At 48.8% G+C, this 27,085-nt stretch overlaps 2 protein-coding genes across 5 annotated transcripts; one reads left to right on the plus strand and one right to left on the minus strand.

The window, feature by feature from the left end:
• Window positions 1–1,364: 1,364 nt before the first annotated feature.
• LOC149465026 (uncharacterized) lies at window positions 1,365–6,044 on the minus strand. The gene is made up of 8 exons (XM_089673686.1): window positions 5,903–6,044; window positions 4,909–5,023; window positions 4,364–4,498; window positions 4,154–4,277; window positions 3,736–4,037; window positions 3,433–3,654; window positions 3,142–3,277; window positions 1,365–2,871 (listed from the first exon to the last, which is right to left on the minus strand). The coding sequence occupies exons 2-8, from the start codon at window positions 5,002–5,004 to the stop codon at window positions 2,060–2,062; spliced, it is 1,827 nt and encodes a 608-aa protein (XP_089529812.1). The 5' UTR covers window positions 5,005–5,023; window positions 5,903–6,044; the 3' UTR covers window positions 1,365–2,059.
• Window positions 6,045–9,264: 3,220 nt separating this feature from the next.
• LOC149465027 (uncharacterized) lies at window positions 9,265–16,954 on the plus strand. 4 transcript variants are annotated; one of them, XM_089673690.1, is made up of 9 exons: window positions 9,265–9,338; window positions 9,658–9,769; window positions 9,878–9,992; window positions 13,596–13,940; window positions 14,057–14,256; window positions 14,338–14,544; window positions 14,625–14,843; window positions 14,999–15,134; window positions 15,405–16,954. In XM_089673690.1, exons 4-9 carry the CDS (start codon window positions 13,856–13,858, stop codon window positions 16,379–16,381), a joined length of 1,824 nt encoding a protein of 607 aa, XP_089529816.1. In that variant the 5' UTR covers window positions 9,265–9,338; window positions 9,658–9,769; window positions 9,878–9,992; window positions 13,596–13,855; the 3' UTR covers window positions 16,382–16,954. The 4 variants fall into 4 exon arrangements, with proteins under 4 accessions (XP_089529816.1, XP_089529815.1, XP_089529814.1 ...); XM_089673689.1 differs by having other exon boundaries at window positions 9,658–9,762; XM_089673688.1 differs by having other exon boundaries at window positions 9,271–9,338; window positions 9,655–9,762.
• The last annotated feature ends 10,131 nt before the right edge of the window (window positions 16,955–27,085 follow it).

Genomic DNA, 27,085 nt, shown 5'->3' on the forward strand with positions numbered 1-27,085 from the left:
ACTAATAATAATGAACCTTGGGGCCCCCCACCAATAACACTGAACCTTGGTGTCCCCTGCTAACACTGAACCTTGGGGCCCCCCACTAATAACACTGAACCTTGCGGTCCCCACTAACAACACTGAACCTTGGGGTACCCCACTAATAACACTGAACCTTGGGGTATATCATTAGTAACACGGTCCCCTACTAACAACACTGAACCTTGGGGTCCCCCACCAATAACACTGAACCTTGGGGTCCTCCACTAATAACACTGAACCTTGCGGTCCCCCACTAACACTGAACCTTGGGGTACTCCACTAACAACACTGAACCTTTGGGTACCCCACTAATAATACTGAACCTTGGGATACACCACTGACACCCCTAGACCATTCAGAGTATGAATCATTAACCACTACTCTCTGAACACTATCTTTCTCCAACTCTAAAATATCCACAGCCACCCCTTTCTCCAAGGTTTTTTCTCACCTCCTCATCAAAAGAAATCAGATTTGTTTGACAACTTGTGTCTTTCGTGAATCCATGCTGTCTGTTGCTTAAAATATTGTTTTTTAGCAAAAAATCTTCTGTGAGGTCTTTTATAAACCTCTCCAATATCTTCCCAACTACAGAAGTGAAAATATCCGGTCTATAGTTACTTGGTAAAGAGGATGACCCCCTTTTTAAATATAGACACCGCATTGGCTTTGCTCCAGTATAGTAGCACCGAGCCAGTCATTAAAAGAGTCTCTAAAAATGAGAACCAGAGTTTGAAATAACAGAACTCAACTCTTTGAGAACACATGGGTGCAAGTCATATATGGAGATATACACACAACGTCCTGTCATAGACACATGCACAATCTCAGGATAGAGACACACACAGTGTTGAGTCAGAATCAGCCAAGCAAGCAACTTGCCAAGCAGAATGGGAGATGTTGGTGGTGTCAGTGATGAGAATGGAGTTGGTGTTCCAGAAACACGGCTTGGTTCCTCCCAAGACTGGGCTGTTTGTATTCATCCTGATCCTCTTGTTTAGAAGGACACGGGACATAGAAAAGATGGAGGGGGGTTTCTCTATGTTAGATGTGATGTGAAAGTGAGGAAGAAAGATGATCTTGAGGTTGGAGGTGGTGATGGTGCGGAGGAGGAATTACGGGTGGAATGATAGATGGGTCTATGGACTGATGGACTTTTCATTTGAGTATAGTACAGACATCCTGAGGTCTATGAGAAGGGGGAGAGTCGGCTGTTCCAACAAGGACAAGCTGGGAACACCAAACTACTAAGACACAAGATGGAGACTAAAACCTACAGGATGGGCCGTACTTGTAGTGTTAGAGAAATGAATAAAGGAGAACATTTCATCACACAAATCTGAAGGAAGACTTTTATCAACCAACTTACAGAGAACATCATGAGTTTAAGAATATAAATATTTAATCTTCAGTTATTACTAAGAAGGTGCTAATTTATTTACATTTTTTTTATCAGGTAAATATAAAATGTTACATCTAATAATGTCATGTTTTCCACATTCAGCCAGCAGGGGGCAGTCACCAAGCAAATGAAGCAACTTCTGCTGGCTTAAGAACTACTGCACTGAAATGGTAATTTCTGTCATGTAGTCTGATCTCCCCTTCTCTTCATCCACAAGCAATACCTAGCTCCTCTCTCACGATGATGTCCTCCATGGAAGCTTCTGCTGAAGTTCAGGGGAGATCAGACTACACTGCTAGAGGGACCCAACCAGCAGTGACCCCCCCTCCTTCTCTCTCACCATGATGTCCTCCATGGAATCTTCTGCTAAAGGTCAGGGGAGATCAGACTACACTGCTAGAGGGACCCAACCAGCAGTGACCCACCCCTCCTTCTCCTAGCAGAGGGAGCCAGACACAACGTTGAAGTCTTTAGTGATCTCTGATCTTCCTATAAAGTGTTTCTTCCATGATAAAGATCAGAGGAGCGCTCAGCCATGTGTTTTCTGAGGTGTATATCAAGGTGTGCTTCTTCCCAGTGTGAGATCTCTGATGTCCGGCAACATATCATCCATACAGAAGACATTTCCCACGCTCAGGACACCAATACAAGGGTTGTGTGGGTTCTCAGATGTGTGTAAAGATGGGACTTCTGCGAAAACCACTTCCCGCACTCTGGACAGGAATAGATCATCTCCCCTGTGTGAGATTTTTTATGTCTGACAAGTGCAGATTTCCTTGAAAAGCATTTCCCGCACTCAGGGCAGGAAAATAGCTTTTCCTGCGAGTGGCATATCTGATGTTCAATAAGATTGGATTTCCACGAAAAAGATTTCCCACACTCAAGACAGGAATACTGCCTCTCACCTGTGTGGATTCTCCGATGTCTGTTAAGTACGGACTTCTGTGAAAAACATTTCCCACACTCAGGGCAGGAATACGGCTTCTCACCTGTGTGAGATCTCTGATGTATAACAAGGTCTGATTTGTGTGTAAAACTTTTTCCACACTCAGGACAGGAATATGACTTCCTGCCTGTGTGTAATGTCTGATGCGTGGAACTACTGCTCTTATCTGAAAAACATTTCCCGCACTCAAGGCAGGGTTGCGGCTTCTCACCCTTGTGATCTCTTTGATCTACAAAAAAACATAGTTGATTGTGAAAACTTTCCCCACATCCAGGACAACAAAAATTATTTTCTTCCTGAACCCCGGCCCCATCCCCCAAAGCACGGGGTTGCTCAGAGTCAGAGGGATCCCATGGTCTCTCCACACTGGGAAGTCCACCATCCATAGTGGAGCTCATTGTCTTTTGTCCGGCACAATCTCCTGGGATGTCCTCATCTTTCATTTTACAACCTGGAGATAAAGTGAGACGATCCTTTGAGGGTTTCTCCATGGCGGGTCCTGAAAAAATAGAAAAATATCATCAATAGATAGGAGAGGGTTAGTTCACTTCCATCAAGATTCCATCTGGATCAGGGAGACAGGAGGGAGCAGATGTTCTCTGTGGATGCCCCAACCAGCTGGGACTCCTCCCCTCTTCAGTCAAAGGGCCTTTGCTCCTCCTCCCAGATCACTTCTACATTTACACCACCTTGTCAGAGGAGCAGGAACCAATGGGGGCTGGGGGGGCGGTAACAGAGCAGAGAAAAGAGAAGAATATATTCTGGTCACCTGTGCTGATCTCTGTAGGAGTGTCCTCCTCTATGAATGTCCTCCTCATTCCAGCCTCCTCCATATATTGCTGATCATCCCTCACATACGTCTCTTCTACTTCACCCTCAACTTTCATGTTCATCAGATCTTCACCCTAAACCAACAGAATGGCAGAAAATAACATCTGTAACATAGAAGGATTTATGATGTGAGATCACATAGAACATCTCATCTTGTAGAGTCCACACATCGTCTCTACATGTCAGAGTGTTCCATCACTTTATGTTCCCGACCCTCAACTCCACCGACCTGATGATGGTGAGGGATGGTGTGACCTTCCTGTGTGGAATCTCGAGAATACAGAGGACAGGGACATATCTCTGGTGGGTTCCTGGTATCAGATGGCTCCATCATAATGTCCTTGGAGGAATCATTGTGTCCTTCAGAAAGATCCTTCATCACACCATACTCCTCATAATCTTCTTTATACTCTTCTTTAACAACAATATTGTCATTAACGAAGCTTCCACTCTGAAAGATAGAATAAAATATTCATAGTATCAAACAAGCTTGCATAGAAATCACAACTACCAAAAATTGTTCCTCATCTACCTGCTTATGGTGAGGGATGGAGTGACCTTCCTGTGTGGAATCCCGGGAATACAGAGGACGGGGACATCTCTCTGGTGGGTTCCCATGACTGGATCCATCTACCTGCTGATGGTGAGGGATGGTGTGACCTTTCTGTGTGGAATCCCGGGAATACAGAGGATGGGGACATCTCTCTGGTGGGTTCCCATGACTGGATCCATCTACCTGATGATGGTGAGGGATGGTGTGACCTTTCTGTGTGGAATCTTGGGAATACAGAGGACGGGGACATCTCTCTGGTGGGTTCCCATGACTGGATCCATCTGTAGGAAACACACACACTGACTGAATCCATTGTTTCTACGTGTTTATCAGATGATGGGGGATCTCGGTGGAGCCTCCATACTGTTCTCTCCTTTCCAATAAAGTCTCCTCTTACCCGGTGATGTGAGGTGCGGCTGATTGTCCATCATGACGTCCTTGTAGAGGTCCTTGTGTCCTTCTAAATACTCCCACTCCTCCATGGAGAAATAGACAGTGACACCCTGACACCTTATAGGAACCTGACACACACAATGATACAGTCACCATCCAGACACATCCCTTGTCTGTTACTGGAGAATGTCCCAGAATTCCCGGCACCTCTCACCTCTCCTGTCAGCAGCTCCATCATCTTCTTAGTGACTTCTAGAATCTTCTGCATGTTGTGTCTCTCAGGGTTTAGGGAGTCACATGGAGGCACTATGATGGTCATATAGTCACCTGACTTCAGAAGACGAAAACTCTGTATTGGGGAACCAATAGGAATATCATGTTAGACTCCCAGAATCCTCCTCACCTCTCCAGTCAGGGCTGTGTTTTATTAATAGAGCTGAGTGATGTCATGTGACCTCCCAGGATCCTCCTCACCTCTCTGGTCAGGTCTGTGTTTTATTAATAGAGATGAGTGATGTCATGTGTCCTCCCAGAATCCTCCTCACCTCTCTGGTCAGGTCTGTGTTTTATTAATAGAGATAAGAGTTTTGTCAAGTGACCTCCCAGAATCCTCCTCACCTCTCTAGTCAGGTCTGTTTTATTAATAGAGATAAGAGTGATCTCATGTGACCTCCTAGAATCCTCCTCACCTCTCCGGTCAGGTCTGTGTTTTATTAATAGAGATAAGAGTGATGTCATGTGACCTCCCAGAATCCTCACCTCTCCGGTCAGCAAGTGGATTATCTCCAGGGTGAGGTTTAGTATCCTCTCAGTCATGTGACTCTGGTCCTTCTCCATCTTCATTGATGTGGTCATGAGATCTATGCGGTTTTCTCTGTAGATGAATAATGCAGAAATATCTGGACTATATTTGTTGTACAATATTAGGTTGGGCATAAAAGTGATACATAAATATATAAAGATAGAAATTATGACAGAAACTCATATCATGAACCAATATAAGACCTCGCAGTTCAACAAAAACACAACAGAATATTAATTTACTGTTATTAATAAGTACAGAAAGTCAACTGGGATCTGTCATGTCAGCAGAAATAATGCTACCGCCACCAAATGACAGACCTCAGTCAGAATATGGGCAGTTTTGTTTGTCCATTCACTGCACTGCAGACAGGCATGGTTTCAGTGGAACTCATACTCAACCCCAACCCAAATCTCATTCCTCATTACTGCTGAGGTGAGAAGGTCTCCAAAACAACAGAAATGTTCCGGCCCCGTAAGTGGGGAAATGTTCTGCCCCTGAAGGGTTTAATCTCGGGTTCCACACTATATATGTGTGTATCATCATCTGCTTGAGATAAAAGACGCCACAGTGACTACGGAAGAAGAGGACGGGCGTGACGATGGAGGAAGAGGACAGACATGGCGATGGAGGAAGAAAACGGACATGGCGATGGAGGAAGAAGACAGACGTGACTATGGATGAAGAAGACATACAAGACTATGGAGGAAGAAGACGAACATGACGATGGAGGAAGAAGACAGACATGACAATGGAGGAAGAAGACGGACATGACAATGGAGGAAGAAGACAGACATGACATTAGAGGCAGAAGACGGACATGACGATGGGGGAATAGGACGGACATGACTATGAAGGAAGAGTAAGGAAATGATGATGAAGGAAGAAGACAGACAAGATGTGGGGGGGGGGGAGGTTACTGGGTGTAAATAGAAATTAAGATATTATTACCTCCTCTGGTGCCACTTCCAGCAAAGTCTTCCTCCCGACTCACTTGGAACTTCCTATTTATACCTGACATCACTTCCTGTCTTTATCTGACATCACTTCCTGTCTTCCATAGAGACTTCCTGTCTGGGTAGAAGTGAGATTACCACCTCGTGGAGCTCCGAGGAACATTTCGTAGTGTGAACACGGCCTTGTGCTTTGTGTATATACTGTATGTCCTTACAGTTGTATACGTATAAAGTCACCCGAAAAACGAGGCAGACACTTCGTTTTCTCCCCTGAATAACAGCAGTAGAGGCAAATCTTCCGGGATGTCCTCGAGGTAGGGTTACCACCTCATCCCTTTAAAACTGAACACATATTAATTACACAGGTCCTGTGGCTGATGAACTTGGTCACCTAGTGCCTCATCTGCATCAAATTAGCCTCAGAACCCATGTCATTAATATGTGTTCGGTTTTAAAGGATTGAGGTGGCTACCCTACCCAGAGGCTCCCAAGTAAAATTATCACCTGGCAAAAAACAGCAATTCCTAATTACATGAAAAATACCAGCCTGTTATGGGCCGATAGTTTGCTGGGGAGCTTGTCAGTTACAAGCTATCATTCAACTTCATGGAGGAAGAAGACAGACATGATGATGGAGGAAGAACACGGACATGACGATGGAGGAAGAAGACGGATATGATGATGGAGGAGGAAGACGGACATGGGACATGACGGATCCACCATCATCTGATGAACACATAGAAACAATAGACTTATCCTCTAGCTGAGTCCAGAGAATGGCCTCAGCAGTGTCTGAGCAGCAGTTGTACCCTGAAATTTCTTGGGACTAGTTGCACATTGGCAGTGGTCAGGAGAACAGCAAATGTCCTGTGTGGAGAACAGGCCCACCTACTAGCTCTCCATCTGTCTCTCTTTCCTGTCTGTGCTCTGCTTGGGTGTGGATGAGGATGACTTCTATCATGTATTAGATGTCCACAGTCACAGCTTGTCACCCTAGACTGTTCAGCGAGACAACCGGCCTAAACAACTCTCCAGCCCAGACCCAGCTACCCTACTCACCTGACAAGACAAGGTCCAAGCTATCTCATGCATCTCTCAAGCCCAGGCCCAAATATCCTACCTAGTTCTTGGGTTCAGCTAGCTCACTCAGCTCTTAAGCCCAGGCCCAGCTAACCCACTCAGTTCTTGAACCTAGGCCCACCTAGCCCACTGAACTCTTGAGCCTAGGCCTAGATAGCCAACTCATTTTTCAGGCTGAGGCTCACATGGCTCAACTAACCAACCCAACTAGTTCATGAGTCCAGTTAGACCACTCAGCTCTTTAGCTCAGGCACATCTAACCCACCCATCTCTTGAGCTTATGCCCAGCTAACCCACTCTTGTGTCTAGGCTTAGATAACCTATTCATTTTTCAGGCTGAGGCCTAGCTTGCCAACCAGATCTTAATCCCAGACCCAGCTAGCCCACCCAGCTCTTGAGCCCAGACCCAGCTAACCCACCCAGCTCTTGAATCCAGGCCCAGGTAACTCACTCAAATGTCAAGACCAGGCCCAGATAGTCCACTAATTTGTCAGACTGAGGTTAAGCTAGCCCACTCATCTGTCAAGATCAAGACCAGATAGCTCAAACAGCTAACCTACACAGCTCTCGAGCCCAAGCCCAGCTAACCGACTAAGCACTGGAGCCTAGGCCTCAATAGCCTATTAATTTTTCAGGCTGAGACTATGCTAGCCTACTCAGTGGCCAAGCTCAGGCCCAGGTAGCCAACCAGCTCTTGAGACCAGATCAAAGTAGCCCACCCAGCTCTTGAGCCAAAGCCTAACTAGTGGACTCTAATCTAATCCACTAATCTGTCAAACCCAAGCTCAGCTATTTCAACCAGCTCTTGAGCCCAGGCCCAGCTAACCCACCCAGCTCTTGGGCCCAGCAAACCCACAAAGCTCTTGTGCCTAGGCCTAGACAGCCTGCTCACTTTTGAGTCTGAGGCTCAGCAACCCTACTGATTGGACAAGCCCAGGCCCAGCTTGCCAACAAGATCTTGAGCTTAGTCCCAGCTAGCTCACTCAGATGTCAAGACCAGGCCCAGATACTCCACGCATTTGTCAGGCTGAGGCTAAGCTAGTCCACTCATCTGTCAAGCCCAGCTAGCTCAGCCTACCCAGCTCTTGAGTCCAGGCCCAGATAGCTGACCCTACTCTTGAGCCCAGGCACAGCCCACATAGCTATCAAAACCAAGCCCTGCCAGCCCACTATTCTGTCAAGCTCATGCCCAGCTAACATCCAGGGACTTCCAGTAAATTTGTCCAGTACTATAATTTGATTCAGATCATACAGGTGAACGCCCACTTTGTATTTGTGTGTGAAAACAACTGGGCAAACAGTTAAAGGTAGACAGAAAGTCTTTGCATATAAAGGTTGATTGGCTATTTTCCTAGTCACTAACCACCGTTATGTTTGGACAGAGTGAGGGAGAGTTATAACCCCTGTCAGGTTTTTCTTTGTCAGCTGTGTCCCATTTGGGAGATATCTCTTCACTGCCTGTCCCCATGACCACAACACAAAGTGAGAGGAAATCTCTCCAATGTGAGGGAAATCTCTGGCAGCCATCAGAACTAGGATGCCCACTGGATGACTTCTTTTCTGTACTGAGCCTATCATCATCAGCTAAGGCAATCCCTAACCCCTAAGTGCACTTTTTCGTGTGGTGTTTTGCACTTGAACTTTTTTTGTGATACACTTACGGGTTTTTACATTTATAGTTGCACGTTTGCGGACTTAAAAAAAAAAAAAAATCCCTAACTTTTGATCATGTGTGACAGCAGGGCAGGGAATGTCCTGGCCACAGATGAATGTCCCAGTACAGGTGACACTTTCTTGGTGGGCTCACTCATGTGGGTTCAGACTAGGATCCGAACATGCTCAAGCTTATCCATACTCAGAAGCTCTTCTTCATGTGACTTTGGAGGACATCTATAGAAGTGCCATCTTAGAGGTTGTTTGTGATGGTCACTCCTCAGATGGGAAGTTCCTCCACACAGGTGAAGTCGTGAAGAGCAGAACATGGACTTCTCAGTAACATGAGACTACAGAGTTGGACCTTCTTCAAAGTTCTACAGCTTCTTCTCGTCCTCAGCAAATTATATGTGGACAGAAAATAACTACCATCAAAATATATTTAAGGGGCAAGTATGACAAGAAAAACAATTCAAAGTGCTAAAACACACAATACAAGGCCGTGTTCACTCTACGAGAATTTCTCAAGGCTGCAGTTCCTATGAGCTGCACAAGGTAGCGATCTCAAATCTACCCAGACAGGAAGTCTCCAGGAAATTGGACAGGAAGTGATGTCAGGTATAAGTAAGAAGTTCCAGGTGAGAGGTGAGTCGGGAGGAAGTAGAGAGGAGACATTGGTGGAACTGGCAGCAGAGGAGGTAATAAGATCTTATTTTCTATTTACACTCAATAACCCCCGTCATGTCCATCCTCTTCCTCCATCGTCACGTCCGTCCTCTTCCTCCATTGTCCCGTCCATCCTCTTCCTCCATTGTCCCATCCATCCTCTTCCTCCATAGTCATGTCTGTCCTCTTCTTCCATCGTTATGTCCGTCCTCTTCCTCCACCGTCACGTCCGTCTTCCTCCTCCACCGTCACGTCCGTCTTCCTCCTCCACCGCCACGTCCATCCTCTTCCTCCACGGTCATGTCCGTCCTCTTCCTCCATAGTCACTGTGACGTCTTTTATCTCCAGCAGATTTCTTCCCTCCTTCCTAATCGAAGCTTATAAAAAAAATACGTATTCCAACCCACAGCAGAGGTCCTCAACAGATCACAATAGCTCCTCTACTGCCCTTCAAAGGTAACAAGTAAGCAATTAAAGAAAGATCGTATTTATCATTCCTTGTCTGCAGATCTAAAACTAAGCAGGAAATACTGCAGAAAGTTCCAGATAACTCTCCTCTATCCATCTATAGGGAAACCCGCATGGATGACACGACCACATCAATGAGGACGAAGGAGGACTGGAGTCACATGACTGAGAAGATACTAAACCTCACCCTGGAGATCATCTACCTGCTGACCGGAGAGGTGAGGAGGATTCTGGGAGGTCACATGACATCACTTATCTCTATTAATAAAATACAGACCTGACCGGAGAGGTGAGGAGGATTCTGGGAGGTCACATGACATCACTCTCATCTCTATTAATAAAACACAGACCTGACCAGAGAGGTGAGGAGGATTCTGGGAAGTCACATGACATCACACAGACCTGACCAGAGAGGTGAGAAGGATTCTGGGAGGTCACATGACATCACTCTTATCTCTATTAATAAAACACAGACCTGACCGTAGAGGTGAGGAGGATTCTGGGAGGTCACAGGACGTCACACAGACCTGACCGGAGAGGTGAGGAGGATTCTGGGAGGTCACATGACATCACTCTCATCTCTATTAATAAAACACAGACCTGACCGGAGAGGTGAGGAGGATTCTGGGAAGTCACATGACATCACTCTCATCTCTATTAACAAACACAGACCTGACCGGAGAGGTGAGGAGGATTCTGGGAGGTCACATGACATTATTATTATTATTATACAGTATTTATATAGTGCCAAAGGGTATGCTCAGCGCTCTACAGTAGCAAGAGGGACAGAACATGAGACAAGACAGTAACAATACAATACACGAGGGGTTCGAGGGCCCTGCTCTTTAGAGCTTACAATCTAGGAGGGAGGGGAAAGTGGTACAGGAGGAAATGGCTGTGGGGGATGGAGTGGTGGGAGGAGTGGAGGAGGTTAGTTGTTAGGTGAGGTCAGGTGTTAGGTGAGGTTGGGGTAGGCTTCCCTGAAGAGGTGGGTTTTCAGGGTGCGCCTGAAGGTGAGGAGGGTAGGCGACAGTCTGATGGATTGGGGTAGGGAGTTCCAGAGGATGGGGGAAATCCTAGAGAAGTCCTGCAATCGGGCGTGGGAGGAAGAGACCAGCGAGCTAGAGAGTAGGAGGTCTTGTGAGGAGCGGAGGGCACGGGTAGGGTAGTATTTGGGTATCAGGTCAGTTATGTAGTTTGGGGCGGCGTTGTGAATGGCTTTGTAGGTCAGGGTTAGCAGTTTGAATTTGATGCGTTGGGCAATCGGGAGCCAACGAAGGATTGACAGAGGGGGGTGGCAGATGTGGAGCGGTTGGTGAGGTGGATGAGTCTAGCCGCTGAGTTCAGGATCGACTGGAGTGGGGATAGCGTTCGTCTGGGTAGGCCAGTGAGAAGGGAATTGCAATAGTCCAGGCGTGAGATGATGAGGGAGTGTACGAGTTGTTTGGTGGTGTCTGGGGTGAGGAATGAGCGTATCTTGGAGATGTTGCGGAGGTGGAGCCTGCAAGATCTAGATAGCAGTTGGATGTGGGGTAGGAAGGAGAGGTGGGAGTCCAGGGTGACACCCAGGACTTTGGCGTGTGGGGTGGGAGAGATGGTGGCGTTGTTAGTAGTGATGGAGAGGATGGGGAGGGGGGGGGGCGCGGGGTAGGGGGAAGACCAGGAGCTCAGTTTTGGATAGGTTAAGTTTGAGGAAATGGAGCGACATCCAGTCTGATATGTCGTTTAGGAGGTGGGCGATGCGGGCGGAAAGTGAGGGGATGAGGTGGGGGGAGGAGAGGTAAATTTGGGTGTCGTCAGCATAGAGGTGGTAATTGAAGCCGTGGGAGTGAATACGTTTGCCAAGGGAGGAGGTATAGATGGAGAAGAGGAGGGGTCCGAGGACAGAGCCTTGGGGGACCCCGACAGAGAGGGGGAGGGAGGGGGAGGTGGCAGTGTTGTAGGTGACGCTGAAGGAGCGTTGGGAAAGGTAGGAGGAGAACCAGGAGAGAGCACCGTCCCTGATGCCAAGGGAGTGCAGTTTGGCAAGGAGGAGAGGGTGGTCAACAGAGTCGAAGGCCGCGGAGAGGTCAAGGAGCAGGAGGATAGAATAGTGGCCATTGGCTTTGGCGGTTAGCAGGTCGTTGGTGATTTTAAGTAAGGCGGTTTCAGTGGAGTGCAGGGGATGGAAGCCAGACTGTAGGGGGTCAAGGAGGTTGTTATCAGTGAGGTGGGCGCTTAGGCGATTGTAGGCCAGGCGCTCAAGGAGCTTGGAAGTGAAAGGCAGCAGGGAGATGGGTCTAAGGTTGTGAAGGTTAGTGGGGTCAAGGGAGGGTTTTTTGAGCATGGGGGTGATGTGTGCATGCTTTAGAGAGGAAGGGAAGGTGCCGGTGGAGAGGGAGAGATTGAAGATGTGGGTGAGGGAGTGAATGATGGAGGGGGGGGGGGTGACTGTAGGAGCTGTGAGGGGATAGGGTCCAGGCGGCAGGTGGTGAGGCGGGCTTCAGTGAAGACCTTAGAGACCTCCTCAGGGGTAGTTGGGCTGAAGGAGCGGAGTGTTGGGGAGGTGATGGTGTGCGGGGCATTAGGTATAGTGGGGGGTAGTGCAGCTATGCAGTCGGGAGAGAGGAGGGTTGAGGGGTTGAAGGAGGGCGGGAGGCTGGGTGGAGAGGTGGATTGTGAGTTGACAATGTCCTTACGGATTGCGTCAATCTTGTTTTGGAAGTGATTGGCAATCTCGTGGGCGGTGAGTGAGGTACTGAGTGGAGGTGGGGGGGGGAGAGAGCAGGGCTTTGAAAGTGGAGAAGAGCCGGCGAGGACAGGTGGAGAGGGTGTTGATAAGGGTTATGAAATAGGCTTGCTTGGCGGTGCGGAGGGAGGTGGTGTAGGCGAGGTAAGCGGCTTTATAGAGGGAGAACGCGCAAGGGGATCTGGTTTTGCGCCATAAGCGCTGTAGCGCGCGACTGCGTCGTTTGAGACATTTCGTGTAGTCGTTTTGCCAGGGTTGATGCGGTCGGGGTCTAATGCTAGGCGTGGTTAGGGGTGCTAGGGAGTCAAGGGCAGCTGACAGTGAGTCGTTGTATGCAGTAGTGGCCAGGTCAGGGCATGACAGAGGGAGGATACTGTCATACAGACGGTCAGCTGCCAGGTGGAGATGGGTCAGGTTCAGATTGCGGAGGTTGGGGGTGATGGTTAGACGCTTCGGGGGGGGGAGTTAAGGGAGGGGGAGATGGAGAATGTGAGGAGGTGGTGGTCAGAGAGGGGGAAGGGGGTGTTAGTGAAGTCATGGGGGGTGCAGAGATGGGAGAAAACGAGGTCCAGGGTGTTTCCATTGGAGTGGGTGGAGGACTGAGTGTGCTGTGTGAGTGCGAAGGAGGAGGTTAGGAGGAGGAGTTGGGAAGTAGCCGGGCTGTTGGCGTTGATCGGGATATTGAAGTCGCCTAGGATGATGGTCGGTAGCTCGGAGGAGAGGAAGAAGGGAAGCCAGGCGGCAAAGTCGTCTAGGAAGGGGGATGCGGAACGAGGAGGCCGATAGATTACCGCAATCCTTAGAGGGGTGGGAGAGAAGAGCCGGATGCAGTGGGCCTCGAAGCAGGAGTAGGATAGGGAAGGGGGGTTAGGGAGGACCTGGAAGGTGCTCAGCGGTAGTAGGAGCATACCGACCCCACCGCCTCTGCGGCCACTCGGTCTGCATCACTCTCATCTCTATTAATAAAACACAGACCTGACCGTAGAGGTGAGGAGGATTCTGGGAGGTCACATGACATCACACACACCTGACCGGAGAGGTGAGGAGGATTCTGGGAGTCTAACATTATATTCCTATTGGTTCCCCAATACAGAGATTTCCTCTTCTGAAGTCAGGTGATCATATGACCATCACAGTGCCTCCATGTGACTCCCTAAACCCTGAGAGACACAACATGGAGAAGATTCTAGAAGTCACCAAGAAGATGATGGAGCTGCTGACAGGAGAGGTGAGCAGTGCCGGGAATTCTGGGACATTCTCCAGTAACAGACAAGGGATGTGTCTGGATGGTGACTGTATCATTGTGTGTGTCAGGTTCCTATAAGGTGTCAGGGTGTCACTGTCTATTTCTCCATGGAGGAGTGGGAGTATTTAGAAGGACACAAGGACCTCTACAAGGACGTCATGATGGACAATCAGCCACCCCTCACATCACCGGGTAAGAGGAGACTTTATTGGAAAGGAGAGAGCAGTACGGAGGCTCCACCTAGATCCCCCATCATCTGATAAACACATAGAAACAATGGATTCAGTCAGTGTGTGTGTTTCCTACAGATGGATCCAGTCATGGGAACCCACCAGAGAGATGTCCCCGTCCTCTGTATTCCTGGGATTCCACACAGGAAGGTCACACCATCCCTCACCATCATCAGGTAGATGGATCCAGTCATGGGAACCCACCAGAGAGATGTCCCCGTCCTCTGTATTCCCGGGATTCCACACAGGAAGGTCACACCATCCCTCACCATCATCAGGTAGATGAGAAACAATCACTGATAGTTATATTTGCTACACAAACATGTTTATTACCATGAATGTTTTCTTATATATTTCAGAGTGGAAATCTTGGGGGTCACAATATGGTTATTAAAGAAGAGTATAAAGAGGAGGATGAGGAGTATTTTGTGATGGAGGAGTTTTCAGATGGACATAAGGATATGATGGAGCCACCTAATACCAGGAACCCACCAGAGAGAAGTCCCCATCCTCTGTATTCCCGGGATTCCACACAGGAAGGTCACACCATCTCTCACCATCATCAGGTAGAGGAGGAACAATTATTGATAGTTGCAGTTTAAACACAGTCTTGTTTGTTACAATACATGGTTCATTATATATTTAGAGTGGAAACCTCTGGGATTGTAACATTGTTAAAGAAGAGTATAACGTGGAGGATGAGGAGTATGGTGTAATGAAGAAGCTTTTTGAAAAATATAACAAACTCTATAAGGATTCTAGGATGGAGCCACCTAATACCAGGAACCCCCCAGAGAAATGTCCCCGTCCTCTGTATTCCCGGGATTCCACACAGGAAGGTCACACCATCCCTCACCATCATCAGGTAGGTGGGGTTGAGGGTCGGGAACATAAAGTGATGGAACACTCTGACATGTGGAGACGATGTGTGGACTCTACAAGATGAGATGTTCTATATGATCTCACATCATAAATCCTTCTATGTTACAGATGTTATTTTCTGCCATTCTGTTGGTTTAGGGTGAAGTTCTGATGAACATGAAAGTTGAGGGTGAAGTAGAAGAGACGTATGTGAGGGATGATCAGCAATATACGAAGGAGGCTGGAATGAGGAGGACATTCATAGAGGAGGACACTCCTACAGAGATCAGCACAGGTGACCAGAATATATTCTTCTCTTATCTCTGCTCTGTTACCGCCCCCCCAGCCCTCATTGGTTCTTGCTCCTCTGACAAGGCGGTGTAAATGTAGAAGTGATCTGGGAGGAGGAGCAAAGGCCCTTTGACTGAAGAGGGGAGGAGTCCCAGCTGGTTGGGACATCCACAGAGAACATCTGCTCCCTCCTATCTCCCTGATCCAGATGGAATCTTGATGGAAGTGAACTAACCCTCTCCTATCTATTGATGATGTTTTTCTATTTTTCCAGGACCCGCCATGGAGAAACCCTCAAAGGATCATCTCACTTTATCTCCAGGCTGTAAAATGGAAGATGAGGACATCCCAGGAGATTGTGCCGGAGAAAAGACAATGAGCTCCACTATGGATGGTGGACTTCCCAGTGTGGAGAGACCATGGAATCCCTCTGACTCTGAGCAACCTCGTACTGTGGTGGATGGGGCCGGGGTTCTATGTGCCGGAGAAAAGACAATGAGCTCCGCTATGGATGGTGGACTTCCCAGTGTGGGGAGACCATGGAATCCCTTGGACTCTGAGCACCCGCGTACTGTGGAAGATGGGGCTGGGATTCAGGGGGAGAATATGTTTTCATGTCCTGAACTAAGCCTTTCTGCTCATAAGAGATCTCACGTGGAGGCTGAGTTACATTCTTCTTCTGAGTGCAGGAAATTATTTCTTTATAAATCAGAACATGTCAGATGTTACAAACCTCACACGGGCGAGAAGCCTTTTTCCTGTTCTGAGTGTGGGAAACGTTTTTCGCGGAAGTACTGTCTTTCCAGACATCAGAGAGCTCACACGGGCGAAAACATGTATACTTGCCCTGAGTGTGGAAAATATTATATACAGAAATCAGACCTTGTTATACATCTAAGATCTCACACGGGGGAGAGGCCATATTCCTGCCTTGAGTGCGGGAAATGTTTTTCAGATAAGAATAGCCTTACCAGACACGAGAGATTGCACATGGGTGAGAAGCCGTATTCCTGTCCTGAGTGTAGAAAATGTTACGTGCGGAAATCAGAACTTGTCAGACATCAAAAATCTCACAAAGGAGAAGCCGTGAGTTCGGGAAATGTTTTTCAAGGAAGTCTTATCTTACCAAACACCACAGAACCCACACAACCCTCGAGCTGTATTAGTGTCCTGAGTGCGGGAAATGTCATCTATATGAATCAAGTTTTGCCGTATATCGGAGATCTCACACTAGGAATAAGCACACCTTGATATAAACCTACTGAGCACTCCTCTGATCTTTATCATGGAGGAAACACTTTATAAAGACTTCAAAGTTGTGTCTGGCTTCCTCTGCTAGGAGAAAGGAGGAGGGGGGGGTCACTGCTAGCAGTGTAGTCTGATCTCCCCTGACCTTCAGCAGAAGCTTCCATGGAGGACATCATGGTGAGAAAGAAGGAGCGGGGGTTACTGCTGATTAGGTCCCACTAGCAGTGTACTCTGATCTCCCCTGACCTTCAGTAGAAGCTTCCATGGAAGACATCATGGTGAGAGAGGAGCTAGATATTGCTTGTGGATGAAGAGAAGAGGAGATCAGTTTATGTGACAGAACTGACAATTTCAGTGCAGTAGTTTTCAACATGAAGAAGCTTCATTTGCTTGGAGGCTGCCACCTGCTGGCTGAAAGTGGAAAATACGATGTTTTCCAATGTAACATTTTTTGCACTGATAAAAATGCAAATAAAATAACATTTTCTTTTTCGTATGAAGCAAATGAAGATTAGATATTTCCTTTCTTAAACTTGTGACAGTCTTTCTCAGTTGATTGATAAAAGTCTGCCTTCAGATTTGTGTGATGAAATGTTCTTCTCCTTTTATTCCTTTCTCTTAACACTACAAGTACGGCCCATCCTGTAGGTTTTAGTCTCCATCTTGTGTCTTAGTAGTTTGGTGTTCCCAGCTTGTCCTTGTTGGAACAGCTGACTCTCCCCCTTCTCATAGACCTCAGGACGTCTGTAGTATACTCCAGTGATAAGTCCATCAGTCCATAGACCCATCTATCATTCTTCCTCTGCACCATCACCACCTCCAACTACAAAGTCATCTTTCTTCCTCACTTTCAGGTCACATATAACATAGTGAAACCGTCCTCCATCTTTTCGAGATCCATCAAGAGGATCAGCATGAATACATCTCAGGACGTCTGTAGTATACTCCAATGATAAGTCCATCAGTCCACAGACCCATCTATCATTCCACCCGTAATTCCTCCTCCGCACCATCACCACCTCCAACCACAAGATCATCTTTCTTCCTCACTTTCACATCACATCTAACAGAGAAACCCCCCTCTTTTCTATGTCCCTCTAAACAAGAGGATCAGCATGAATACAAACAGCCCACTCTTGAGAGGAGCCAAGCCGTTTTTATGGAACACCAACTCCATTCTCATCACTGAAACTAGTTTGGTGTTCCCAGCTTGTCCTTGTTGGAACAGTTAACTCTCCCCTTTCTCATAGGCCTCAGGAGGTCTGTAGTATACTCCAATGATAAGTCCATCAGTCCATAGACCCATCTATCATTCCTCCCATAATTCCTCATCCGCACCATCACCTTGTTGGAACAGCCGACTCTCCCCCTTCTCATAGACCTCAGGAGGTCTGTAGTTGTAACGGACCGCCTAGCGGCAGCACTAGCACTCCACTGGTCAGGTGTCCACAGAGCGCGGAATCTAAGCCCCAGGGTACTTGTTCACCAGAGCCCCTGATGGTGGGGATGGACTTGGAGTACCCCGAGACCAGGTCGCAACTACTGAGTACACCCGTCAGTGGTAGGGGTGTTCGCCAGGGGCTCCAACAGTGGAGAGCCTGATATGAGGAGGCCGGGTGACCTCGATGGGATGGATGGATGGCTGAGCAAGTGCGAAGTCAGACAGGCCGATTTGGTAACAGGGAGGACGGTATGGTACAAGGCAGCGGGCAGAGAATCGTCGGGTCACACGCCAGGTCAGCAACAGCAGGTCAGATCTAATGAGGGGCATTCAGCAGAGAGGTCAGGCAAAGCAAGGGTCTGGGCAGGAGAAATCAGCAGGTCAAGAACAATCCGGGTCAACAACTTACTAGGTATAGGTTCGCAGGATACAGGTAAGACCAGAAGGCACTGAATGACAGCTCAGGGTCGTTTAAATATCGCGCCCTGCGCTGCCATTGGTGCCCGGCGGGCGGCCGCAGCTTCTACTGCGCATGCGCGAACTCGAACGCCGCGGCCGGCCCGGACCTAGTGCCCGTGTCCCTGCACAGGGCGGCGCACTGCGCCTGCGCCGGGACCATCGCTGCGGGGATCGCGGAGATCCCTGACAGTAGTATACTCCAATAATAAGTCCATCAGTCAATAGACCCGTCTATCGTTCCACCCGTAATTCCTCCTCCGCACCATCGCCTTGTTGGAACAGCCGACAGGACGTCTGTAGTATACTCCAATGATAAGTCCATAGACCCATCTATCATTCGGCCCATAATTCCTCCTACGCACCATCACCTTGTTGGAACAGCCGACTTTTCCTCTTCTCGTAGACCTCAGGATGTCTGTAGTATACTCCAATGATAAGTCCATCAGTCCATAGACCCATCTATCATTCCACCCGTAATTCCTCCTCCGCACCATCACCTTGTTGGAACAGCCGACTCTCCCCCTTCTCATAAACCTCAGGATGTCTGCAGTATACTCCAATGATAAGTCCATCAGTCCATAGACCCATCTATCATTCCTCCCGTAATTCCTCCTCCGCACCATCACCACCTCCAACCACAAGATCATCTTTCTTCCTTACTTTAAGATCACATCTAACATAGAGAAACCCCCCTCCATCTTTTCTATGTCCCGTGTCCCTCTAAACAAGAAGATCAGCATGACTACAAACAGCCCAGTCTTTGGAGGAGCCAAGAAGTGTTTCTGGAACACCAACTCCATTCTCATCACTGAACCATCAACATCTCCCATTCTGCTCGGCAGGTCACTGGCTATTGTTTGGACCTTCATTGTAGCACCAGACTTTCAGCCTGTCCAGTGGCAGCCGATCATCATACTGTGTACAGAAGGCGGCTTTCCTCAGCTACTACACTGTATATGATGGCTTCCTTTTTCTCCTTGGTTTGGGTGCATACTCCTGCTGCATCCTTACCAACCGCTTGCATCACCTGACCCCATACATTTACTTGCCTATGGAGTCCCCTCCAAAATTCATGTCTCTCCTCTTATATAGCACACAGCAGGGCTATATAAACAGGGCTATATATCTCGCAGAGTGCAGGGGTAATGAGTGCGTAAGACACAGGAGGAGTTAAACGTGTGTAACTTATAGAGTACAGAGCTTAGAAGTATGAAATAGAAAGCACAGAGGTCAGGAGAGTGTAATGTACAGGTCAGGAGGCAGAATACAGCAAAAAATTACCTGCCAAAAATGCCTGCCTCCCCAAACCAAATTCCTTCCACAACATAGCTCTCTACCCAGTAAAGTGCTCCTTCCCAGTACAGCTCTCCCTACAAGTACATCTCCACCCCCTTAGTACAGATGTCCTTCCTTGAACAGCTCTCCCCCAGTACTACTCTTCCCCAGTACTACTCTCCCCCAGTATTACTCTTCCCCAGTACAACTCCCCCTCAGTACAGCTTCCCCTCCTCCATGTACAGCTCTACCCTCTTCCCTGTACAGAACTCCCCCAGGACAACTCTTCTCCCCTCAGTACTACTCTTTCCCCAGGACAACTCCCCCTCAGTACAGCTTTCCCTCCAGTATAGCTCTGCTCCCTCACTACAGTGTTTCTTCCCTGTATAGTTCCCCCCTAGTGCAGCTTCCACTGTATACATCTCCCCACCAGTACAGCTTTCCCCTGTACAATTCTCCCCTCAGTATAGATCTGTCCCCCTGTATAGCTCCCCCCCCCCCCAGTATAGACCCACCTCAGTACATCTCTCCTCTCCACTACAGCTTTGTCCTCTCAGTACAGCACCCCCCAGTACAGCTTTGTCCAATCAGTAAAGTCCCTCCCAGTACATCTCCCCCCAGGGCAGCTATACTCCCTCAGTACAGCTCCCCCTTCCCCAGTACAGCTCTTCTCCACAGTAAGCTTTCCTTCCAAGTACAGCTCTCCAGCCAATTACAGCTCCCTCCTCAGTACAGCTCTCTTCCTATTAAGCTTTGCCCCCCACATTATAGTTCCCCCCCCCCCCAGGTACAGCTTTACCCCCTCAGGAAAGTTCCCCCTAAACTGTCCCCCTTCCTTCCGTACAACTCTCCCTCCTTAAATGCAACTCTCCTTCCAATTCAGGTCTCCTCCCAGTGCAGCTTTGCCCTCTCAGTATAGATCTCCCCTCCAGTACAGCTCCCCCCCAATACAGCTATTTTTTTCTTCAGTACAGCTCTCCTTCCCAGTACAGCTCCCCCTCCCCCATACAGCTTTCCTTCCCACTACAGCTCTCCCCACCCCATACAGCTCTCCTTCCCAGTACAGCTCACCCCCCATACAGCTCTCCTTCCCAGTACACCCCCCCCCCATACAGCTCTCCTTCCCAGTACAGCTCCCCCCCATACAGCTCTCCTCCCCAGTACAGCTCTCCCCACTGCAAACAGCTCTCCTTCCCAGTACAGCTCCCCCCCCCCATACAGTTCTCCTTCCCAGTACAGCTCACCCCCCCCCCCATACAGCTCTCCTTCCCATTACAGCTCTGCCCCTTAGTACAGCCCCCCCTCCCAATACAGCAATTTTTTTTCCTCAGCACATCTCCTCCCCAATAGTTCCCCTCCCAGTACAGTTCTCCTCTCCCCAGTACAGCTCTTCCCCCTGAGTACTGCTCTTCCCCCAGTACAGTTCCCCTCCCAGTACAGTTCTCCTCCCCTCAGTACAGCTCTTCCACCTGAGTACAGCTCTTCCCCCCTCAGAACAGCCCTCCCATATAGCCCTCCTCCCTCAGTACAGCTCTATTTCCCTTGTACAGTCCCTCTACACTACCCCCCCCCCCCACCCAGTACAACTCTCCTCCCTCAGTACAGAACTCCCCCCCCCCCAGTATAGCTCTGCCCCTTCAGTACAGGTCCCACTCAGTACAGCTTTGTCCCATCAGTAAAGTCCCCCCCCCCTGTACAGCTCTGCTCCCTCAGTACAGAACTGCCCCCAGTATAGTTCTGCCCCCTCAGTACAGGTCCCCTGCTAGTACAGCTAAGTAAGCTCCCCTTCCTAGTACAGCTCTCCACCCAATTGCAGCTCCCCCCTCAGTACAGCTCTCTCCCTAGTAGAGCTTTGCCCCCCACATTATAGTTCTTCCCCCCCCCCCCCCCCAGGTACAGCTTTACTCCCTCAGGAAAGTTCCCCCTTTACAGCCCCCCTTCCTTCCGTACAGCTCTCCCTCCTTAAATGCAGCTCTCCTCCCAATTCAGGTCTCCTCCCAGTACAGCTTTGCCCTCTCAGTATAGATCTCCTCTCCAGTACAGCTCCCCCCCAATACAGCTATTTTTTTCTTCAGTACAGCTCTCCTTCCCAGTACAGCTCCCACCCCCCAACCCATACACCTCTCCTTCCCGGTACAGCTCCCCCCCCCCCCCCCCCCACCATACAGCTCTCCTTCCCAGTACAGCTCTGCCCCTCAGTACAGCTCCCCCCACCCAATACAGCTATTTTTTTCCTCAGTACAGCTCCCCTTTCCAAGTACAGCTCTCCCCCCCTGTAAAGTTCCCCTCCCAGTACAGTTCTCCTCCCCCCAGTACAGCTCTTCCTCCTCAGTACAGCTCTCCCCCCCCCCAGTACAGTTCCCCTACCAGTACAGCTCTCCTCCCCCCAGTACAGCTCTTCCTTCTCAGTACAGCTCTCTCCCCCCCAGTACAGCTCTCCTCCCCCCAGTACAGCATTTCCCCCTCAGTACAGCTCTTACCCTTAGTACAGCTTTGCCCCTCCCTCAGTACAGCTCTTCCCCCCTCAGAACAGCCCTCCCATATAGCTCTCCTCCCTCAGTACAGCTCTATTTCCCTGGTACAGTCCCTGCCACACAGTACAGTACTTCCTCCTACAGTATAGCCCCCCCCCCAGTACAGCTCCCCCTCCACACCCACCCACCCACTAGAGCTCTCCCCCCTACAGTACAGCTCCCCCTCTGCATAGTCTTCCCCCAGTACAACCTCTCCCCCTACAGAGCAGCTCTAGCCCTAAGTACAACTCTCCCCCCCAATAAAGTTATTTTTCCCTCAGTACAGTTTCATCCCCATTACAGCTCTTGTCACCTAGTACAGCTCCACCCCCCCCCCCCCCCAATAAAGCTCTGCCCTCCCCAGTACAACTCTCTACCTCAGTACAGTTCTTCCTCTCCTAATACAGCTCTTTCCCCCAATACAGCCCTCCCACCCAGTACATCTCCCCCCTACAGTACAACTCCACCCCACCCCCAGTACAGCTCGCCCTCTGCATGGTCTTCCAGTCTTCCCCCAGTACAGCTCTCCCCCCTACAAAACAGCTCACCCCATCAGTACAGCTCTCCCCCCCCCTCCAGAGCAGATCTCCCCGTCAGTACAGCTCTCCCCCCTCCAGAGCAGCTCTCCCCAGCAGTACAGCCTCTCCCCCCAATGAAACTCTTTTTCCCTTAGTAGTTTCATCTCAAGTACAGCTCTTCCCACCCAGTACAGCTCTCCTCTACCGTCCAACTCCACCCCCCAATACAGCACCCCCTCTGCATGGTATTCCAGTCTTCCCCCAGTACAGCTCTTCCCCCCTCCAGAGCAGTTCTCCCCATCAGTATAGCTCTCCAGAGCAGCTCTCCCCATCAGTACAGCCAATTAAACTCTTTTTCCCTAAGTAGAGTTTCATCCCAAGTACAGCTCTTCCCACCCATACAGCTCTCCCCCCATTAACAGCTCTTATCCCCTCAGTTCAGCTCTCCCCACCCCCTAATTACCAGAGCAGTCAAGTTCAGGCAGTCCTTGGTTGGGTCATGTGACAGGAGCAGATTTGAACCAGCCAGCCACTGGTTCATGGCTCGGTCTCTTTTTTCCATACAAAGCTGAGAGCAGAGAAGGCAGAGGGCAACAGTACAGGACTGCAGACATCCCAGAGAGGGACACCAAAGGCTCATGGGTACAATGTCTGCTTGTTTTCTGTTAGGATTTTTCTCTGATTTTGGGCATCATCAGTTTAAAGGAGATCAGACTACACTGCTAGAGGGACCCAACCAGCAGTGACCCCCCCTCCTTCTCTCTCACCATAATGTCCTCCATGGAAGCTTCTGCTGAAGGTCAGGGGAGATCAGACTACACTGCTAGAGGGACCCAACCGGCAGTGACCCCCTCCTAGCAGTCAGCCAGACACAACTTCGAAAACTTTACTGTCAAAGATGGATGTTTCAGTAACAAAGACTCCTTTGTATGGAAGGTAAAGCTTTATTTAACACCTGTGTGAGAACAATCCAATATGGCTACCATTCTGAGGACTTCTCCTCTGAGTGTGAGTTTATAAGATAAGTAGACTAACATAGGTAAAAAAATATGTCCCAGTTATCCATTCAGAACATTTTTTAGAAGTTCTAGCATCAGTAGGCACCATTTTGGTGGCCTTATCTTGGAGTAGAGTACAGAACAAAGACATGGTATTCATAGACCCCGGAAGAAAGGTGCTTGCACCCCATAACAAAAAGCCCAAGTCTCCTACTCTCATGACTACTACCTCTGTTGGGATGTTTTGGATCCAAACTGGTGCAAATCCCAACAGATGTTCCTCATTGACGGACTTCCCTTCATTGTGGGGAGGACTTCTAGGTGGACTTGATGGACTTCTAGGTCCAAGGATTCCGACAAAAGAAGATACTCAGCCTTGATTTTAAGGCTGATGCCTACGGAGAGCAGACTCGTTTTTGCTGTAGGAGCTAGACTTGCATGGGTGTCATTGGTGGCCCTCCAAACTAAAAGTCCCATGAGGCATTGCAAGACTGACAGATACAAGCATGACTCCCAAAGGCAGAGGCATGATGTGACTTGTAGTTTCGCAACAGCTAGAAGGTCACCAGTTTGATAGCCCTGAGCTAGAGGCTCCAAGTGCGTAGCCTGGGTGTCTCTGTGATCCGGTCCTCCCATACTTCCGGTGATGTCACTTCCGGTGGTTTGGCATGGAGCTTCCTGGACAGTCCTGTCTCCATCTCCACTTCCATGGACCCCCTAGGATCACGGTTGGCGTTTCCTGCAGGATGGAAAGGAGCGGCCCATGGATTCACAGATGAGCCCTGTCTTATATCCGGTGTCATTACATTGCTTATCTACTCCACTTAGTTGGCGCCTCCTTCTTTTCTCTACTCTTCTGTTATTTAGAGTTGGCAAAACTCTAAAGCAGAGGTCTCCAAACTGTGGCCCGAATGTGGCCCTTTGCTTGCTTTTATCTGGCCCTTGGGGCAATATTTCATCCTCAGACACCAACAATGGGGCATAATTCCCTCCACTAAAACCAACGAAGGGGCACAGTTTCTCCCAATGACACCAACGAAGGGGTACAATTTCTCCCAATGATGGGGCACAATTTCTCCCAATGACACCAATAATGGGTCATGATTCTTCCCACCCAATGACACCAACGAGGAGGCTCAATTCCTCTCACAAACATAAAAAATGGGGCATTTTGAACTTCCAATAGCCACAATCCGGCTCCCCTAAAGTCTGAAGCACAGTAAATTGGCCCTTTGTTTAGAAAGTCTGGAGACCCCCACTCTAAAGGAAGGCCACCACTATCTTCAGCATTCCAAGGACTGAAATTTTTGAGTCCTTACATAAACGCCCACATGGAAGAAAAATATATTTGAAAAATACTCTTCCCAAATATATTGATATATTGATATATATTTGAAATACTACAATTTTGGCTGTATTCAATAGATTTCATTATATATATATATACACACACACATATATACACACACACACACACACATATATATATATATATACACACACACACACACACACACACACACACACACACACACACACACACACACACACACACACACACACACACACATATATATACACACACACACACACACACACACACACACATATATATATATATATATATATATATATATACACACACACACACACACACACACATATATATATATATATATATACACACACACACATATATATACACACACACATACATATATACACATACATATATATACATATACTCATTACATATATATACATACATATATATATATACACACATACATACACATTCCCCCACTTCCTCCTGGGTAAATGCTCCTTTCTCCTACCTCCACTCTTAACTCCAAAACGCATTGACTCCTGCTATATTCAGAACAAATGGTGTATTTATATTTTTGTATATGTTGACCAGTTCTCACCTTTAGCTGCACCCGTTTTACGATCGGTGTCTGTTTCCTGAGAGAATCATCCCCCACTCCTCATGTGATCTTTATCAGCTTCTAATTGGGGTGGAGTTGAATGCTCATTTGAGCATCTCCCTATAAATTTAGATCAGCTCATGGGGGAGATCTCTGATGGGGGGCACAGTCTCTGATGGGGTGCTGCTTTAGTTCGAGTGCGGCTTCGAACGAGTGCATAGAAGAAGCAGTTAAACGCAGCAGTTGAACTAAAGCAGGAGAACCCAAGCAGCAGGAAGACACAACAACAGTACGAAGCTCTACTGCATGCTGGAAGACTGCAAGCAAACACCCTGGGAAACCTCTTACATGCCTGAGACCCACTCTGTGTACCTTTATATAATACGCCCCTCTTCTCATCATATTACTACCCTCTGTTCCCAAATCTCATTTCTCTACCCCTCTGCTCCACCCCACAACCTGTACATCTCCCCCTCACTGCTATCATCTCCCTACTACTGCTCTCTTCACCTCCCCAAAATGTCTCTTCCACTCCTCCTTCTCATTTTCCTCTCCTCTGTTCCCAAATTCCATTCACTATATCCCTCTGCCCCTCCCAAACATTTGTATATCGTGTCCTCACTGCTTCCCTCACCCCTCTATGGCACCCACCACCTCCTCCTATTACTCCGCTCTCCCACTGACCCCAACACCTCCACTAGGAGTTTCTCACGCTCCTGCACATCCCGCTCCCATGCCACCTTTCTCACCCTTCTCCTCCTCCTAGCCGCGGGGGACATCTCCCCGAATCCTGGCCCTCCACCTCCCTCACCCGCTCAACACCCTCCCACTTCCACGTCCTACTGCAACCCCCGCAACTTAGTATCTGTCTCCCTGCTCCCTAAAATCTCCCCCCCGTTTTCATGTGCACTCCTGAACGCCCGTTCGGTGTGCAACAAGCTTACCGCCATCCACGACCTCTTTGTTTCCCGCTCCCTCAACCTCCTGGCGATCACGGAAACCTGGATCCAGCCCACTGACTCTACCTCCCCTGCTGCACTCTCCTATGGAGGTCTCACCTGGACCCACTCACCCAGGCCTAACGGTCGTAAAGGTGGTGGGGTTGGTCTGCTCCTGTCACCGCAGAGCACCTTCCGAGTCCTCCCAAACCCCCCCTCCCTATCCTTCTCCTCCTTCGAGGCCCACTGCCTCCGACTATTCTCCCCAACCCCCCTGAAGATTGCTGTGATATACCGGCCTCCTGGATCCATACCCCGCTTCCTGGATGACTTCTCCTCCTGGCTACCCTTCTTCCTCTCCTCTGAGCTACCCACCATAATTCTTGGGGATTTTAACATCCCTGTCAACCTCGACAACCCGGACACAGCCCGTCTCCTCCACCTAACCTCCTCCTTTGCACTTGCACAGTGCATACAATCCACCACCCACTCCGACGGAAATATCCTTGATCTTGTCTTCTCCAACCGATGCGCTCCCCACAACCTCACTAACACCCCCTTCCCTCTCTCTGACCACAACCTGATCACCTTCTCTATCTCCTCGTCCTCCAACGCCTACCCCTCCAAATGTCACACTAGT

This window comes from Staurois parvus, unplaced genomic scaffold (genome assembly GCF_062004578.1).
Source record: "Staurois parvus isolate SC_StPar_1 unplaced genomic scaffold, SC_StPar_1.0 ptg000144l, whole genome shotgun sequence".
Lineage (NCBI taxonomy): Eukaryota > Metazoa > Chordata > Amphibia > Anura > Ranidae > Staurois > Staurois parvus.

What these genes read in the sequence shown, in the direction of transcription:
- LOC149465026 (XM_089673686.1), bottom strand. Translation starts at nt 5,004, where the DNA reads ATGACCACATCAATGAAGATGGAGAAGGACCAGAGTCACATGACTGAG. An exon ending in GCCGCACCTCACATCACCGG is followed by an intron (nt 4,038 to 4,153) that starts GTAAGAGGAGAC and finishes TGTTTCCTACAG; the next exon opens with ATGGATCCAGTCATGGGAAC. An exon ending in TCCTACAGAGATCAGCACAG is followed by an intron (nt 2,872 to 3,141) that starts GTGACCAGAATA and finishes CTATTTTTTCAG; the next exon opens with GACCCGCCATGGAGAAACCC.
- LOC149465027 (XM_089673690.1), top strand. Translation starts at nt 13,856, where the DNA reads ATGGAGGAGTGGGAGTATTTAGAAGGACACAAGGACCTCTACAAGGAC. An exon ending in GCCACCCCTCACATCACCGG is followed by an intron (nt 13,941 to 14,056) that starts GTAAGAGGAGAC and finishes TGTTTCCTACAG; the next exon opens with ATGGATCCAGTCATGGGAAC. An exon ending in CCATCCCTCACCATCATCAG is followed by an intron (nt 14,257 to 14,337) that starts GTAGATGAGAAA and finishes TATATATTTCAG; the next exon opens with AGTGGAAATCTTGGGGGTCA.